Source organism: Erpetoichthys calabaricus, chromosome 18 (genome assembly GCF_900747795.2).
Source record: "Erpetoichthys calabaricus chromosome 18, fErpCal1.3, whole genome shotgun sequence".
NCBI lineage: Eukaryota > Metazoa > Chordata > Cladistia > Polypteriformes > Polypteridae > Erpetoichthys > Erpetoichthys calabaricus.
This window is the reverse complement of record NC_041411.2, coordinates 79,767,662-79,787,586: the sequence shown is the minus strand read 5'-3', so window position 1 is coordinate 79,787,586 and position 19,925 is coordinate 79,767,662. Positions and strand designations below refer to the sequence as shown.

At 42.3% G+C, this 19,925-nt stretch overlaps 1 protein-coding gene across 1 annotated transcript in view; it reads left to right on the top strand.

The window, feature by feature from the left end:
* Positions 1-598: 598 nt before the first annotated feature.
* The window catches only part of ccdc3b (coiled-coil domain containing 3b), a 44,969-nt gene continuing 25,642 nt past the window's right edge, over positions 599-19,925 (top strand). The window contains exon 1 of the mRNA XM_028824611.2: positions 599-1,382. Coding sequence (XP_028680444.1) covers positions 1,012-1,382 — 371 coding nt within the window. The 5' untranslated portion in view covers positions 599-1,011. The remainder of the gene's footprint in view (positions 1,383-19,925) is intronic.

The window sequence follows — 19,925 nt, the reverse complement described above, 5'->3', positions numbered from 1 at the left end:
TGCCACCACTGTGCCACCATGACGCCCCATATACAGATATTCCTGAAATATCCATGTGGATAAGTTCTTCTGAGAATCAATAGTGGTTCCCCTAAGGTAATTGTCTGAAGAACCAAAGCACCTTTATTTCTAAACGTGCACAAATTTTCTTTCTTTCTCTTTCTTTCTTTCTTTCTTTCTTCCCCCATATGCCATGGTCCAATGAACCACTTTTACTTCTAAAAATGCATAATTGATTTTTTTTTTCTTTCTTAAGTGTTTCCTCCAAAATGTATGCAGAAGACCCAAATGTCAATTAGCGGCGCACCCCTTGAATATCCGTATCGAAACATTCGCTCTTCATTCTAAAACACGTACATTAACTCAAATTCTTATTTATTGGCATTGTTATTTAAGATGTAGTACACGGCGGTTCAGGTATGTGTGGGTCTCCTGTAAACTGCAGATCGGTAATGACAGCAGGGTCTCACTCCCGGGCTTTCCCAACTTTAAAGCCCACCGCGCGGTTTCGCTAAGCGGATATTTTCAGTTTTCGTGTCAAACTCCTGAGCTGAAGGAATCTCCGCTCTGCCGCTCCTGCCTCTACCGCTTGCCAGACCACGGAGGAAGCGAGAGGCCGGCCACAGCAGCTCGTGTTTAAGCAAGACCTGAAAGCTGATCCTTTTAACTTTTTTTTTTTTTTTTTCTCTAAATTACAATTATTTTAAAGGGCTGTGGACGACCAGGATGCCCGCGGAGCTGAATAGAAGTGCGCGCCGCTCGGGGGTCGCGGCGCTCTGTGGGCAGATCCCGATATCTCTGAGGGGCGGATGGATTGTTTAATATCAGCTGGATGTTTGCAGACGGGGTTTTGTCAGATTTTGGTCTTTTGTTGGTCTCGTCTACTAGTTTGACTTTGGATCCTTTTGTTTTTTCCTGGCTGTCCATTTTTCACTTGTATTTACTTTCCTTTGTTATAATAAGATCCCGACTTTTAATTTCCTTTTTGGATACTGGACCTGGAATCCAACGATGGCTTTCGGTGTCCCTCTCGTGTTGGCACTGCTGTTACTATTGAACGGTCTGGGCGAAGCTTTAAGTTGCCAGCTGCCACACGACTGGAGACCCCAGACGGAGTCGTGCAGAGCGGAGCTCGCCGAGATCATCGTGTTTGCCAAAGTCCTCGCCGTCTACAAGGACTCTTACAGCGTTTACAATTACCTGCCCTGGCAGGACAACACGGACCTGTTCTTCTCCGCCGAGATCGAGCTGCTGTGTGACCAGGCGTGGGGCAGCATGCTGGAGGTGCCCGCCGGCTCGCGCTTCAATGTCACCGGGCTCGGCTACTTCCCCTGCCAATCGTACACCGTCATGGAGGGTAACACCTATTACTTCTTCTTAAGGTATGCTGGCCGTGGGCTCTGGTTTGGTCGGTTATGTGAATTCGGAGGTGACACGGGGGCGCAGCTCTGCTGCTTTACTGGTCAGTGTCCTCACGGGGTGATTACCGGGCCCGAGGGGCATCAGTGCGGGATTTGCGTGTTCTCCTCGCCGGGTCTGCTTCTTCAGCTGCAAGTGCACGTCAGTGGGCGACCACTCAGCAACGCGACTGGCGGCAATTGCGACTTTATAGTGCCTTGCTAGGACTGTTCTCTTCTTTATTTTTATTTATCATTTATTTTTTGTAATATTTTGTTTGTATTTGAGGGGTTGTTATTGATTGTTTGGTTTAATAGCGCTTGACTTTGTATAAAAAAAAACTAAACTTCCCTCCACAGACAAATAAAATACAGGCTGTCGGAACGTACTAATTAAATATCTATATTTTATATAGTGCTTTGCAAATCTATCTATTATATAGTGCATTTTTCAATTAAATATTCTATAATGCACTGTCTTATTATCGATTATATAATGCCTTTCCGATCTATTCATTTACATGCACGGCTTTGCTTATTTATTTATCAATAAATAATAATAACTCTTTACATTTATTTAATGCTTTTCTCATTACTCAAAGTGCTCTCCAATAAATAGCGCCGCGTATATAGTGCCTTTCATTTCCTATATCTGCCTATCTGTCTGCCCCTCTGTTATAGACTTGCCTGTCTGTTATACAGTGCCTTCCACATATACCTATTATATAGCGCCTTGCTTATTTACTATACAGTTTCTTGCCTAGATATCTATCAATTATACAGTGCCTTGCTTATCCATCTATTATAAAATCGGTTCCATTTGTTTTGTTTTTCCGATTGGAGCCAAGGCAAGGTGAAGTGACTTGCTCATGGTCACACAGTGTCAGTAGTGGGGTTTGAAAGCACAACTTTCGAGTTTGAAATCTATCTGATATACTGCCTCTGAACTACCATATGGTGTCTTTCGCATCTATCTGTCTTTCTCACATGGGATGAATACTGTGTAGTAGACCACCAGATCGATCAAGCTGTATGAGTGTTTTTGTTGTTTTGTTTTCAAAGAAATATTCTTGCCGGCAGACTGGCCGAGCGAGTCGCCTCCGTGCACGTATTGCGCCATCATCACCCACTTCGCTTGTTGTCGGTGGGCTACAGGTAGTGATAAAGGGCGGCATTTGATTCAGAGACGAATACGGCCTTTCGGAACGTGAAGCATGTAAAGAAGAAAGCGATTTGCAGCGTTACAACAATAGCAGTGAGCACAGGACACTGAAGTCCCGGTGACAGCTTAGTATAATAAGGTGACGTCATGCACTTCTAAATGTGCGTCATGTAACAAAAGAGCGACCCTTTAAGGAAAAAAAAAAACATTCTTTGAGGCTTTGATAAAGAGACTCACTAAAGTCTACCAAACAGAATGTCGCAGTTAACAGTTTGATGTTTGAAAATAAAGCGACACGAATCTCGTGCCAGTGTCTCTGCTGAAGGGTGGGTGAAGTTTATTGGCAGCGGGAGAAAAGTATCCAGAGTCGGGAAACTGGTGAAAAAGTAAACTTGCTGATGTGTTATTAATTATTTTTATTAGCTTCACCTTAACAGTTACAAATACCTGATATTTTGAAAATAAGTTGGCGGAATAATCGGTAGTGCTTTAAAACAGCGTCACCCCATCCAGTATATATACAAACCTACCAGCCATGATACCTGTCAAAGAAGAAGAATTGAAAAAGATTTGCTATCTCTTGCCCTTTGTGTACTTTCACTACCTTTTTTCTGTAGTCGTGTGTGTGTGAAGTCTCGTCACCGGTGCTCCTTTTCTCAAATGTGATCCTGAAAAGCCTGCTTCTCACACTCCTCTTGTTACTTTCGTGGCGCCTTTCTCGCCTCCGGTCGGGTTTTATGATCTCCGACTCTCTCAGCTTGTGTGCCTTTACTGCAACACATGCGACTACCACTGGCACTTTCTCTGTTGTTGTGTCACCAAAGTCAAACTGACCAATCAGATTGTTCTGAGAGACTTAACACACAGTTTTATTAAATAGTACATTTCTATACGTATACACACACACACATATATATATATATATGTATATGGCTGAAATAGTTTACTGTCAAATAAATGCACAGATATATATATCTGCGGTGGGTTGGCACCCTGCCTGGGATTGGCTCCGGCAGACCCCCGTGACCCTGAGTTCGGATTCAGCGGGTTGGAAAATGGATGGATGGATATATATAAAATATCTATATATATATATATCTATATATATATATATATATATATATATATATAAATATAAATAAATATATATAAATATATATAAATATATATATATAAATATATATATAAATATATATATATATAAATATATATATAAATATATATATAAATAAATATATATATAAATATATAAATATATATAAATATAATATAAATATAAAAATATATAAATATATATAAATATAATATAAATATATATAAATATAAATATAATATATATAAACATAAATATATATAAATATATATATATATATATAAATATAAATATATAAAAATATATATATATAAATATAAATAAATATATATATAAATAAATATATATATAAATAAATAAATATATAAATAAATAAATAAATATATAAATATAAATAAATATATATATTATATATATTCATAGCAGGGCAGCACGGTGGCGCAGTGAGTAGCGCTGCTGCCTCACAGTTGAGAGACCTGGGGACCTGGGTTCGCTTCCCGGGTCCTCCCTGCGTTGAGTTTGCATGTTCTCCCCATGTCTGCGTGGGTTTTCTCCGGGCGCTCCGGTTTCCTCCCACAGTCCAAAGACATGCAGGTTAGGTGGATTGGCGATTCTAAATTGGCCCTAGTGTATGCTTGGTGTGTGGGTGTGTTTGTGTGTGTCCTGCGGTGGGTTGGCACCCTGCCCAGGATTGGTTCCAGCCTTGTGCCCTGTGTTGGCTGGGATTGGCTCCAGCAGACCCCCCGTGACCCTGTGTTTGGATTCAGCTGGTTGTATAATGAATGGATGGATGGATATTCATAGCATCAGTTATCCGAGTCTTGACCTGATTGTATGGGTGGTTACCTACCAGGTAACGCATGTGGTTGGTCTGCCAGTCGGCAAACATCCGCCACGGGTGCCCTCTCAGTTGCGAGAAGCAGATCATAGAATTTTACTGTCAAATAATGCAAAGAGTACACAACATGTGTTTTGCCCTTATTTGGGCACATCAGGCGTACACGCTCATAATTACTCTGATGTCCAGGCTGTCAAATAAACGAACCACACGCCGTGGCGCAGTGTAAAGAGGCTTTGCTTCTGACGCTGACGTCCGAGGTTCGATCCCCGAGATGGGGTGCAGTGGAGTGTGTATGTATGATGAACCCAAATAAGGGTGAAACACATGTCGCATACTCTGCATTATTTGACAGTAAAACTTTATAACATATATATATATATAAATACATACATATATATGAGTAAAATAATTATTTGATCCCCTGCTGAATCTGTAAGTTTGCTCACTTACAAAAAATGAACAGTTTCTAATTTTTATGGTAGTTTCATTTTAATGGAGAGAGACAGAATATCAACCAAAAATACCAGAAAAAAACATATTACATCAAAGTTAAAAATGGATTTGCATGTCATTGAGAAAATTTGCATTTGATCCCCTACAACCCAGCCAGAATTCTGACTCCCACAGACTGGCTCTGTGCCACAATCAGTCAATCAATCAATCAATCAATTCCAGATACTCCTGATCTCAGCTCGTGATGTGTATAAAGCCCACCTGTCCACAGAATCAATTTCTTCCACTCCACCCTCTCCACCACTGTGGGCAACACCAAAGAGCTGTCAAAGGACATCGGGGACAAGGCTAGAATGAGTTACAAGACCACCAGCAAGAAACTTGGTGAGATTACTCAGAAATGGTAGAAATATAAAATGTTCATCAAGCTCCATGCAAGATCTTACCTCATGGGATGAGCGGGGATTAAACCTCAAAAGTGAGCACCCAAGGCAAATCCTCAGATGTTTCGCCACTTGACTGGGTGTAGATCGGAGTATTACATGCATAGGTCTGATCACAATCTGATATTTGGGTGGTTACCTACCCGGTAACGCTTGTGGTTGGTCAGCCAGTCAGCAGACATCTGCCATGTCCTCTCTATATCATACCTATGATCTGTTTTGAGGATGTGGCATATTTCTGCCGACTGGCTGACCAACCACAAGCGTTACCGGGTAGGTAACCACCCAAATATCAGATTGTGATCAGACCTATGCACACACATAGAAATAAAGTATACAGTATCACAGACGGCCAGGGTTCTTGTCTGGCCGGGATGCCTCTTCACTGTAAGGACCGGGGGAGCAAGTCTGATCAGAACAGTACCCCCCTCTGGGACACTAGATGGCAACCCCCCTGGGTGGCAGTGGTGCCTCGGATTCCGGCAGGGCTCCATGGGAGATGGAGTTTTCTACAACCCTGTTGGGATCCAGGGGTGCCCTCAGGGGGTGCTGCAGTGGTTCCTGAGCCCGTGTGGGCGGTTCTTCTGCCACACCTGGAGGTGCAGCCAGAAATGGGTCGTCAAACACCTGGAGCACTTCCGGGTGGGCTATAAAAGGAGCCAGCAGCCACCACTCCGGGAGCCAGAGTCGGGAGGAGAGGGACTAAGCTTACCCGGAGAGGAGTGGAGGAGAAGTTAAAGAGAAGTATTGGGATTGTGATTAATAGTGCTTATTGGACTGTGTCGTGGGCTCGTGCGGACGGGGAAGACGTTCGACATGAGCAAAGAAAAATAAAAGCAGACAGTGTCTGTCTGCGTCGAGTCAAGCGCTGGAATAGCGCCATCTATTGTCACAACATATATATACATACATATATCTATATACACAATTGTCCCTAGTGTGTGTGTGTGTCCTGTGGTGGACTGGCGCCCTGCCCAGGGTTTATGCCCTGTGTTGGCTGGGATTGGCTCCAGCAGACCCCCGTGACCCTGTGTTAGGATATAGCAGGTTGGAAAATGACTGACTGACTATATACACATACATACATACATACATACACACACAGTACTGTATATCTATATGTATATCTAGACATACAGTATATGTATAAATATATATCTGTATATGGATTAAATATAACCTAACCTAGCAACAGCATAGCAACCATCAACAGAAAGGTCTCGAAATGGCAGTAACCATATGAAACTAGGAGGATGCCACGGGATAATGCTTGTCATTTTTAATTATACTGACTTGCAAGAGATAGTAAAATGGAATTGAACAGGACCAGGAGAATCAAAAGTCTAAGAGCTGGGCAAAGGTCAAAACAGAGAGACAAGGAGATCTTTCATCAAAATGAGAATACTATCAAGGAATTCAATCAAAAACAAGAGCAGGGATTCAAAACAACCAGAAAGGGCCACAGAATGATCTTTTTAATGCAGTGAAACAAGAGTTTAGCCATCAGGCTGCGGTACACCAGAAACACCCGGGGTGACCTCCATATCCTTACAAAACTGACGTCAGAAATGAGCGCACCCGGGGGAGTTGTGCCAACCATGAAACGACCAAAAAACAGAAACTCAACACAGTGACACCTAAATGGAAAACAGAATGGTGTTGTGATAGAACGTGATTAAAATAGCAAACTGTTTCCTAATAGGATCTAGACAAAATTAAACACCAAATTCAAATTCCTTGAGTCTCCTATAGGAAATGCACAGAAGTTTACACCAAAAATTTATAAAAGTTGACAATCATACCATTAACAGAAGGTGCGTTTACAAATGCCTTAATCTCCAGAGGCCTCATGTACAAACATTGCGTATGCACAAAAATGTTACGTACAAATGTTTCCACGCTCAAATCGCGATGTACAAAACCTAAACTTGGCGTAAAGTCACACACATTTCCACGTTACCTCATACCCTGGCGTACGCAAGTTCTGCGCTCTTTTTTGCAGACTGGCGGCACTCAGCGTCAAAGCAGTGCTACTGTTCCTGTGTGGTTACCCTTCCTTTAGATCCACATCCCTGACGCGGCTTTATAAATACACCGAAATTAACCGCATATTGTTTATTAGTTTAATGCATCTGATTGTAATTAACCTGTAACAATATAATGTTCCAGGGAATAGCCAAAGTATTCCAAATACCATAGCTGCTTTAGCATTGTTACTCTCACTGCACCATCTTCTCCTTTCAGCTGCTCCTGTTAAGGGTTGCCACAGCAGATCATCTTTTTCCATATTACTCTCACTGCACCACTCGGAGTATTTATATCACTGTATCTGAGTGGGGAATCACAGATCTACAGCAGCTGATCAGAAACAGAATTATCGGGATACAGCATCAAGCACACGCTGCCTCAGTCTATTTGAACTGCTCTCATACGGCAAACGCTTCAGAGCCTTTTCTGTACGGACCTCGCGGTTCAGAAACAGTTTCATCCCAAGAACTCTAAACACACTCAATCAGTCCATCAAGTGCTCCTTGTAGAACTGTTTGTACTTATAAGTACAATTACCTCATTGTAAACTCGCGATACAGTTATAATATTGCACAACCTGAGCCACTTCATAAAGCGCGTATTTACATATGATGACGATATCATTTTAAAGATGAAATGCAGCAAAATATGTTAATTACATTATACAGATAAAATGTTAACATCATTTAAATAATCTATATTGTTAGTAATTAAACATGTGAGGACACGGTGCCGCAGTGCTAGTGAGGAGCTGGTGCCCTGTTCACGGATTGTTCCTGCCTTGCGCTGTATTCTTGCTGGTGCTGGCGCGACACTGGAAGGATAGATGGATAGAATAATTAAACACGTACTACAAAGATATTTCAATGTTCCTTAAAAGTTTTGAAGAATCGGCGTTCTAAGCTTACAGATGGCTTAACGTCTAAAACAGAGCTGATTGTGTGGCGATTGGGTATTTGGAGAAAGAAAAGTAAGGACAGGAATTGAAGGTTAGTACGTTTGAGAGAGACAGGACTGCTGCGATAAAGTATTTCATCGAAGGGTGCGCAGCAAGCATCTTGCGTGAGACATGAACAATCACTGCACCACCATGTTCCCATGTTTAATAACATGCTTTAACTCCTATCATCATGAAAATGATATCATGTATACATCTCAGTATTTTAATTATTCAGAGAGCTGTAATATCACGAATGTAATGGATTCTGTGTCCTGTCAGAGGAAGAGCACGTAGTGATTCAGGCACACAGAGCACATAGAAGATCAAATACAAAACAAAGCATTTAACGTGCTACTTTAGCTACGATGGGATTTGAGAAACTAGTAAATTAAGCAATTTTAAGATAAAGTTTATGATGTTCTACTTTAATGACAAAATTAACTATGTGATTAAAGTGGAAATTTCGAGATTAAAGTTGACATTTCGTGCTTTTTACACACTGTGTGACTATTTTTTTTCTCTGTACCCTAATAAGCTTTCATATGACACTCAGACGGTGGGCTACAACTCGCCTTTTCACGGCGACTTTGATATCTGACTTCTTTTTTTATTTCGGCACTGTGCGACTTTATGAATTTGAGCTTTCGAGTTTCTCCGACACGTTATGTCACTCGATCAACTTCCCTATCTTGTTTATGCCACTGTTTAAACCAAAACAAACAGTACGTTTTTCTTTGCCTCCACTTGGTATTCGCTGAAATTCTTCTATTTTCCCCCGTGCATTTAACATTGCCTTTTCACAGAAGGCTGAGCTTAAAGGCTATTTATATTGATTTGCATATTCAAAGAGGTATAATTCTGGGAGGAGTTGGGGCGGGACAGCAGGCGCGTGCACGTGCGTTACTTTTCACGCTGACCGGAATTTATGTAGCGGAAGAACGTGGAAGTTGGCATATGCACAGATTTATGCATCTGGATTTTTTTGTGCGTAAGCACATTTCCGCTTTTGTCCGTACGCCATGTTATAGTGTGAGTTCTACGCACGGCGTTATACATGAGGCCCCAGGTTATTCACAGTAACTGGATTTCTAAAATGCCATGTAAACCCTAATTTAGATAAGAGAAACCGGATTATTGGCTTTTTGAGAAGCCTGACTAACAGAGGTGGGTTTCTCAGCGAGTAACCTGAGGGTTGTTCAGCCATGTAAACGCTTAACCGGGTTACTGTTATGGGTTTTGTCGTTTTGTGCAGCAAGCACAGGTAGAAGCATCCAGAAAATCAATTTCCAGAGGGAAATGTTTGGGCGATCGCATTATTCCTCCTCCTTAATCTGCCTCAATATTTTAGAAATCGTTAAAATTTATGTCAATGAGCTGAACGTTTAGAACTAAACTCGGCAGCACAATCTCGAGAGCAGTAGGGTAACATGTTAAAAGTAGCGCAAATTACGTAGTCCAAACAAGTGAACGAGTAGCCTATCACAATACTTATCTTATTAAAGTAAAAGTTCCGGTGTTATTATTATTGCAGGTGTTTTGTTGTAAAGCAGGAAGCACACGTATCAGTACGCCGCTCCTTCACAGGGCTCAACCACACAGCAAAGTAGAAAAGAGCAATCCGGTAACAGAAACTAATAAATATGGCATCAATTGGACTAAACGTATTTATAAAACAAGAAAATGATCACAGACATCATGCTTATTCTGGAATTCACGGTGACCTGAGATGAAGACTGGACTCCTGTGTGTCTTTGGAGAGTCTTTGGGTCCCACTGGTATGACTTTAGGTTGCTCATGGAGTCCTGAATGAGGCACATGACCTGCATTGTGAGGGAGCGTCAGTTACGGCACTACGGCCATGTGGCGCCATTACCCGAGGGTGATCCGGTTCATTGATGAGGTCCCGAGCTGCTCGACCAGGCCAAGGGGATGCCCACGTAACACCTGGATGCAGAGGGTGGGACTGGTCTGTGTGGCTGCCTGGGGGGGGGGGGTTGCCAGCTGGGATCCATATCAACTTCCTTTTCTTGTTTATACCGCTATTTAAACCAACAAATAGTACGTTTTTCTTTGCCTCCACTTGGTATTCGCTGAAATTCTTCAGCGTGTTCTTCACCTGTTTTATCATGTGGTGGGCGCGGCAACAAGCTGTACCAGTTCATGCTCCCCAATCTGACCTGACCCGGCCTGGTGGTCGATGATGAGTGTTTTGACAAAGAAGATCTCCAGGAGATTACTTGCTCATGTAAACGTGGATTTTTCAGAAATGAGCTCACTGCCTTAACTGTGTTATTCACCTTAATCTGATTACTGTATATGTGTGTGTACGTAAACACACTTATTGTTAAAAACACATTGAAAGTAGAAATAAACTTAACCACTGGAATCCTTGGCCTCCAAACTCCCCTCAAAATGATGTTTCAAATATTTTGATAGGTCAAGAAACCCATTTAGAAAATTTAAAAAGCAAAAGACAGTTCGGGGCAGTTTCTGCTCCAACAATCCCCCCGAAGATTTAGGGGGCAGTTGGGTCGGCAAAACAGCGACATTACCAACTGGAACGTGGAGTCTCACACTAAATATGAAAAGTATTTGATTGCCCAGAGCTTTTCATTAGGGTTTCATTATTCTGCTTACTGAGCAGGATATTTATGACAAGGCCTCCATTACTAATGGATCATGACTAATTTATGGAAAATATGTAAAATGTGCCTATGTGGACTGAATGATGCTTTTTTTCCACCCTTTCTTTTAAAATTTTAACATGTTTTACTCCTGTGGGCATTTATTTCAGATTAGCTTCATTTATAAAATATGTTTTGAGCTTCACAATGTGCTCTAGTTTTTGAGATGGTGAACTCCTTGAGGGGATTAGGAGATTCAAACATAGTAAAATGGGTGCAAAAGACCATAAAGGCAGAGCTGATGACATTGTGATCTGTAGCGATAGTAGGGAGCAGGTTGAGGAGACCCTGGAGAGGTGGAGATCTGCTCTAGAGAGGAGAGGAATGAAGGTCAGTAGGACCACCAAGACAGAATACATGTGTGTGAATGAGAGGGAGGTCATGAAATGGTGAGGATGAAGGGAGAAGAGTTGGCGAAGGTGGAGGAGTTTAAATACTTGGGATCAACAGTACAGAGTAATGGGGATTGTGGAAGAGAAGTGAAGAAGAGAGTGTGCAGGCAGGGTGGAGAAGAGTGTCAGGAGTGATTTGTGACAGACGGGTATCAGCAAGAGTGAAAGGGAAAGGTCTACAGGACGGTAGTGAGACCAGCTATGGTATATGGGTTGGAGACGGTGGCACAGGGGACAGAGCTGGAGGTGGCAGAGTTAAAGATGATAAGACTTGCATTGGGTGTGACAAGGATGGACAGGATTAGAAATGAGGACATTAGAGGCTCAGCTCAGGTGGGACGGTTGGGAGACAAAGTCAGAGAGGCGAGATGGTGTTGGTTTGGACATGTGCAGAGGAGAGATGCTGGGTATATTGGGAGAAGGATGCTAAGGATAGAGCTGCCAGGCAACAGGACGAAGAGGAAGGCCTAAGCGAAGGTTTATGGATGTGGTGAGAGAAGACATGCAGGTGATGGGTGTGACAGAACAAGATGCAGAGGACAGAAAGATATGGAAGAAGATGATCCGCTATGGCAACCCCTAACAGGAGCAGCCAAAAGAAGAAGAAGAAGTAACCTATAAAGACTACTAAGAGATGGCGCGACAGGCAGATTTGTTAGCAAATCCTTTATTAATAAAGATTCTTTGTTTGCCATTTTCTACACAAGCCGAGGGTTTACGGTCACCCCCCTCTAGTAGGGCTTTTCTTATATTTTTTTGGGGGACATTTCGATTATTTTTTTCCAGCTCATCCTGTTTTGAAGGTGGTTTTGAGGCTTGCTGGATTTGGGTTGTACGGTGTCCATTTTAGGACATCCTGCTCTATCTTACAGAACCCCATCCTCTCTCCTATCTCTGCCAAAGATGAATGCATCCCTCAATAAAATTTTCATGAAACCTGTGATGGACAGCAGATGGCGGAGAGGATGAAAACTTTTGGCCGATGGAGGAAAGTGAATGGTAGGCTTAGGAGTGGTGATGTAATTTTGTCAGAGGAGAGTTTTACAACAGGGAGGAGAGAAAGTTTATCGAAGGACAGATTCAAGTTTGGCAGAGGTAGAAGAAAAGATGGAGTTTTTGTTTTTTTCAGAGAGAGATGGATATCCTAAAATGGACACCACAAATCCCAAATCCAGCAAGACTCAAAAACAACATAAGCTGGAAAAGACAAAACCAGAAATGTCCCAAAAAAAATACAAAAACACTACTAGAGGAGGGTGACCATAAACTGCTGGCTTCTATAGAGAATGGCAAATAAAGAATCTTTATTATTAAGGAATTTTTAACAAAAAAAAAAGATCAAAATCAGGCAAAAAAGAGGTTGTCTTAAAACTATTTCTACCGCAAATAAATCCAAATCCACAATCCAGAAGAGAACACCGGGGACAGAAATAAAATTATTCAAGAAAACCCAAAAATGGCAACACTGACAAAGTCAATGATCTCCTACTCCTGACCCTCTTCTGTTCTGATTACACAGCCAGAGGGACGACTCAGGAGTGATGATGTCAGGGTGGCACCACCTCCCAAGGCCCCACACATAAAGCACAAGGAATATCAGGTACATAATTATAAATATCACAGAAAACACATAAGAGCGTGAATAATAACAACCCCTAAACACACGAACATACAGAACGGGTACTACATAAAAACAAGATAGAAAACCGAACATTAAGGTGCATGCAGAGACTTCAGAAAGTTGAAGCATTGTATGAATGGACTGAACAAGTTGTTGCTTCCCGACTTGGGGGTCCCCCCAAACCCGCGGCGGCTTCACAGCCTGCTTTTCTGAGTGCGGACGTTAAACACAGAAGGATGGGACCCTGAGTGAGACTTCTTCCCTGTGACATTTGGGGGCTCATCTGGACTTGCTAAGGAGAGGTGGAGAGTGTAGTGGGAGGGGAGGGCGGCTCCCACCATGTAATATGCTGCCCCGCAGGCCCACTTACTCACCTGGGGAGAGGGATTCCCCTTTAGCTCAACTGGAACAGCTGCCTGACTGATGACTCAGTGGCCCCCAGGCTTGTGGGAATTCCTCTCCATGTGAGAGAGAGAGACGGGGGATGCAATTTATGAACGTGACACCTGGGTTCACATCCCATTATTAGGTTGTTACCTTTCAATCTGAACATTCTCTCTTTGTCTGCGTATTATTTTCTTCCTTTTGGCAAAAAAAAAAAATAATTGTGATGGATATGTACAGACTTATTACGTTAAATTACTTTTGTAACGTCCACATTCAGCAAAATCTCGAAACTGAATTTTTGGACGATTACAATACTTTCCCTATACTTTGCATATGAGAAAGTAAAAATATTGTTTTTCATTTTACAAGCACAAGAACTAAAATTAAGGCAAACAGCAACAATAAAACTAAATAAAAATTAGTGATATGTGAACAAAATAAAATGAGAATGAAAAATGAGTAAAAACCTAAAAACACAGAATCCGGTTTAGTCGTGTAGAAGGGTTGTTTGAACACCCTGAGCGTTCAGTTACGTTGCGCTGCTTACTAGATAGATAGATAGATAGATAGATAGATAGATAGATAGATAGATAGATAGATAGATAGATAGATAGATAGATAGATTATTAATCCCAGGGGGAAATTCACATACTCCAGCAGCAAAAAATATTAAATTAAAGAGTAATAAAAAATGCAGGTAAAAAACAGACAATAACTTGAATAATGTTCAACGTTTACCCCCTCTGGTGGAATTGAAGAGTCGCATAGTTTGGGGGAGGAATGATCTTCTCAGTCTGTCAGTGGAGCAGGACAGTGACAGCAGTCTGTCGCTGAAACTGCTCCTCTGTCTGGAGATGACACTGTTTAATGGATGTAGTAGATTCTCCATAATTGATAGGAGCCTGCTGAGTGCCCGTTGCTCTGCTACGGATGTCAAACCGTCTAGCTCTATGCCAACAATAGTATACGGCGATCTTGTATCTTGGGCCTACTCTAGTCACGTGGCGCAACTTTCGTATAGGAACGTTCATTTATTTGTTTGTTTGTACATTTGGTTCATCAGGTTGAAGCAGTAAGCACGTGTGGTTGACGATGGCGAGTTCTGCACAGATGTTTGTGGGTCGAAAGCGAGAAAGTAACATGTGGAAATACTTTAATTACAGGACAGATGGTAATAAAAGCAAATGTAGCGTGCGAGAAGAGAAAAGAGAGTGTGGGGTTTTTAGTTAGTGGGAAGAATACGTCAAATCTGAGGGCTCATTTAGCTCGACATCATCCAACGATCTTTAAGTGCGCTAGGTGAAGAAAACAAGACTAAAGCTGAGAAGAGAAAGAGAGAAGGTTAAGCGTAGGTCGTGGAGTTTCAGTGCAGGATCAGCACTTCTCTGGCACCACGACTGGACTTCAAGTACCAGCAGCGGAAATCGTCAATGTACAGTCTGCTGGCGCCAGTGTCTGAGGACCTCGTCTGTGCTCCTGCGTCACATTCGTTCGTCGAGCGAATATTTTCACTGTGTGGCTATCTGTGCTATGGACGTTGTTGCGACAATGTAGCAGTCCGGTGCCGCTAAGATTCACACCATCGAAGAGACGGTTATTTATTTATTTTTTTAGTGGAGATTCCAGGGATGCTCCCAGCCTTGGCCCGACCTTCACACTCTCACAAACAAAGCTTGTACAATTCTCGGTTGGGGAGAGAGTGTGGATCAGGACTCATCCCCTCTCCAAAGCCTCAGATAAATTCACGGTTAAACTGGCTCTAAAGTGGTTTGGCCCGGCAATTGTTGTCCAACAGAAGGGTCCAGTGACCTACGCAGTAGAGTGGGGATTGCTGGGGACCAAAAAGGTAGACACAATGGACATCTCAAACCTCAAGCCTTAGTTCGGCTGTACACCACGGCCTGCGGTTGGGGATTGTAGCGGTGCTACTAGAGTTTGAAGCTCCTGCAGTGGCTCTGATTGGTCTTCTGCTGAGGGAACAGGGGCTGTTGGGGTCAAAGGAGGTCAGTGCGGCCTTTAAAAAGGTAAAAAGTATTTTGTGTTTCAAGTTCCTGTCTGTCTGCCTTCCGTTGGGTTTCCTGTGTTTATTCATTTTTCGCCCTCGGTCGGGGGTCTGGATTGTCTGCCTGTTACTTGAGGACTGTCTGGGGATGTATGGCCATCCTGTGAAGAAATCCATCTTCACCATTTCAGGAACTACCGGTAGGACGATCTTTACATTCCCATTCAATGTGCGGACTATTTACCTTCATCGTTACATTTCATCTGTTGCCATTTTTCATGGACTTTACTGTGTGTGTTTTGTTTGTGCTTTGTTGTATTTAATGTATAATCGCCGTAAGGGGCACAGGGGTGGGATCATGGGATCATTATTAGTGTTAATAATTTATTTGCTGTTTTATTTCCGTTGGCTTTTTGTCTGCATTTGTGAGTGCGTGAAGGTTGGGCCCAGGCTGGGAGCATCCCTAGAATCTCCACTAAAAAAATAAATAAATCACCGTCTCTTCAACGGTGTGAATCTTAGCGGCACCGGACCGCTACAACATAAATAAATCTATCGAAATGCGCGCTCGTTTAAGGCACTACAGCAATGCGCTTGCACAGACTGGTTTCTTGGCTTGAAACATTTGATCCTGCCGACTACACTCAATCGGCCAGTTCATCTGTTTGATCATTGATAGCCGAGCTGTGTTTAACGCCATTATGAACAGTGAGTGTATTTTGTTGACTGAAACATACCTTGCATTGAAATATGCGTAGGCCGGAGTTTGTGGTTTTATACTAATATTATGTAAAAAGGGCCAGAATTAAATAAAATTAAAATTTTAAACACAGAACTAAATAAAAATAAAAAGGTGGACTCCACTGCAAACTAGAACGAAATAAAAATTTTATAAAATAAAATTACATCTTGCCTGAAGAAGGGGCCTGAGTTGCCTCGAAAGCTTGCATATTGTAATCTTTCTAGTTAGCCAATAAAAGGTGTCATTTTGCTTGGCTTTTCTCTACATTCATAATGGCTAACACGGTACAACACCCTAGTACTACATAAAATAAAATAGAAACTGAAACTACAATTATTAACAACGTATTGTGTCGGCTACCACGTAATTTTCAAATGGCCTTTACTTTTTGATCTTCTGTCGAGTTTTGGTGGAGTCCACCATCAGTTGCGTCAGTTTCTATCCATCCATGCGTTTTCTAAAGGAATCTGAAGCCTTAAATGAAATTCAACATCGACTAGACTTGATCTTGACACTTCTTCACTAAGGGAGAACGGCAAAGGATTTTCAGATGTTGTTGTAAAATCTCCAACATCCGGCTTGATCTGATCAGACGAGAGTTTCTGTGTAGCTGGACTGCAGCCCTAGCATGAAAAATCTGCAAAGAGCGTGTCTGTAGTAACAACAACGTTTAAAAGAAAAAGAGGAGAGCATTGGAAAGGAAACCACTCCAGGAAGATAGACATTTGATTTTCAGTCTAACCATAAAGAGACTTGGAAAGCTAACAAGCGGTTTGGATTCTCAGAGTCATTCCGTCTTTTTTTTTTTTTTTTTTTTTTAATGGACCGGCAGTGTCTATGAGTTTGGGAAGCGTGAGGATCCAAAAATGCCATCTGACAGAAAACAGAGCTGGAATAAAGGCCGTAATCGCAAGCAGCTGTGTGTAATTCAATATCTAAAATAAAACCTCTTTTCGTCGTTTGTTTTGATAATCGCTATTGAACAGAATTCAGAATTCCATTTCCCGCGGTCTTATTAGAATCATCTGCACATTCAGAGAAATGGGGAAGAGACAGAGAGTATTTGCGTTAGGCGGTCTGAGGTCATAGAAATAAAGAAGATGCGCGGACTTGTTGTGCATGTCACGCCGCTTGGCGGTCACCACCGTGTTACGTGACGCTTGTGGACGGCGGTCGGCAGGAGAGGAAAGAAAAACGCGGCCTACCAAACCATCCAGGGGCTTCTCTATTTTCTGAAGGTGCCCTCCTTTGGCACCGGGTGTCCATTACACAGAAATGTCATATAAGAATTAAGAGAGTCCTTGGGGGCAGACAAACCCACCGTCGCCACCACTGTGCTCCAGATTTACATCGTATCCCAAGTCACGTTTGATAAACTGTTTGTAATATTAAGTTACAATTGCACCCAAAGTTTAAAACTTTGAAAAAGTTCACAAGTCCCTTTAATACTATTGAAAGGGCACAACATTTTTTTCTCTTGTTGTCTCCTTATTGTACTGTTGTGACAAAACAAACATAATCTTATTTTTTAAAGAAATTAGAATAATTTATGTATGGTGTGAGGTGTTCTGGGATTTGAGATGTGCCAGTTAGGGGGCTTGGTGATGCTCACATGGCCCCTGATGATGTGTGTGTGTGTGGGTGGGTGGGAGTTCATCCCGTGATGGGCTAGCATCCTGTCCAGTGATTGTTTCAGCGTTGTGCCCGATGAGCTTCCCTGTGTCCCTGCTCTGTGGGTTTAGGACGTGCACTCTTAAAAAATAACGATGCCAGAGAGGTTCTTCAGAGTGATGCCACAGGGGATCTACTTTTTGGTTCCCAAAAGACCCATTCATATGAAGGTTCCGGAAAGGACCTCAAAGAAGGTTCCGGAAAGGACCTCAAAGAAGGTTCTGGAAAGGACCTCCAGAAGGTTCCGGAAAGGACCTCAAAGAGGGTTCCGGAAAGGACCTCAAAGAAGGTTCCGGAAAGGACCTCAAAGGTGGTTCTGGAAAGGACCTCCAGAAGGTTCCGGAAAGGACCTCAAAGGTGGTTCTGGAAAGGACCTCCAGAAGGTTCCGGAAAGGACCTCAAAGGTGGTTCCGGAATGGACCTCAAAGAAGGTTCCGGAATGGACTTCCAGAAGGCTCCGGAAAGGACCTCAAAGAAGACATTTCCAGAAAGAAACTTAATTTATTTAGATGTGTAACAGACTCCATACAGTTAATAACCCTGACTAGAAGGTAACAGATTTGTGAAATACCAATGGCTTCTGGTTCCAAAAGCACCCTTCCTGCCTATAACAACACTGGCCAAGTCCAGAATTTCTTAAACTGTTTGTGCTTTAAAGCATAAAGGACCAACTTCCCATTCAGAGAATCTCTCCCAGAATGCAATGCTGCTTGCTCAGACAAAGGTTCAGCAATGAACCACTCAACCCAGTGGAGAACCGTAAAGTGCCACTAAAGACCCAGCACCTTTAAGAGTGTGAAAGGTTGAAAAACTTCTAATTTTTTATTTTCTTTATCAAAGAGACATTCTTGTTTATTACATATTTTGCCATGAGAGAGAGTGTGTGTGCGTGTGTGTGTGTGTGAGAGACGCAGTAAAAGTTGTGAGGTTATGCCATTTAAGCCATTTTTAACTTTTAACTAAAACTTTTTTTTGTGGATCGGAGGTGAGTTCTGGTTCCCCCTGGAAGTTCAGCACGGCTCGATTAATTAATTCTCTGATTATTTTAAGGTCGGGGTGTCCCCTTTGGAGCTGAGCTGCTCAAATGAGGGACATTTGGTGAGTAACGTAAATCAAACCGGAGTGTTGGTGGGGCTACTAAGAGCAACAGTAGCCTATCATAAATGTTCCTAAGTTGTTTTTATTTATTAATTTATTATCAGTCTTAGAGGATTCAATGCAGTGGGTCTCTTGGCAGTGTGGGGTATCCTTAAGCAGGGGAAAGGAGCTATATAAATAAAATGTTTTATTTGTGGTCACCAAGGGGTGCCGCAGCTCTCCAAACTCTCGAGGTTCGACACATCTTCACTGTGAACAAAGGGTTTTATTGTGTGAAACTCTTACTCAGGTAATCATTTCCCACACCACAGCTCTAATTCTCTGTACAACACTTTTGAAGCTTCATCTTCCTCCTCCCGACTCTGACTCCCTGTGTTGAGACAGGCAGCTCCCTTTATCTAAAACTTGGGAGCACTTCCAGGACTACTTCTGGGTAAGGCTGTATCCTGACAAAGTAGGGCTCTCCAGTCCCTTCTGTGTCCCCTGGCGGCATCAACGGAACCCAAACGGGTCTGAGCCAATAAATTACAGTTGTCCTATGTGCCCTGCGGAAATACGTACAGGTGCCCTAACTCAAGGAGGCTGCCATCTAGAGTCTCGGAGGAGGCGATGTCTTGAGTAAATTGTCTTCCCCTGTCCTTCCATGCCCTTGGCATCCCAGCTGGGTAAGGATCTCAGCACAACTCTGACGGGGATGCCAGTATATAATAATATCTACTTACATTAAAAACCAAGTTGGAACTGGTAGGAAAAAAGGCTACAAAAGAGGTAAAAAGTGTTCAAAACCGAGAAAGGACCTAGCAGTGGGCCGACTTAAATGAAGGAACAAACCACAGATTTAACAGATTTATATGGTGGGGTACAAAGAGAGCAACGCCCTCAGCTGGATTCAAAAAAGACAACAAATGTTCATAACTTTACAAATGTTTTATATCCCCTTACCTGATCCATGTCCCAACACAGTCCAATTA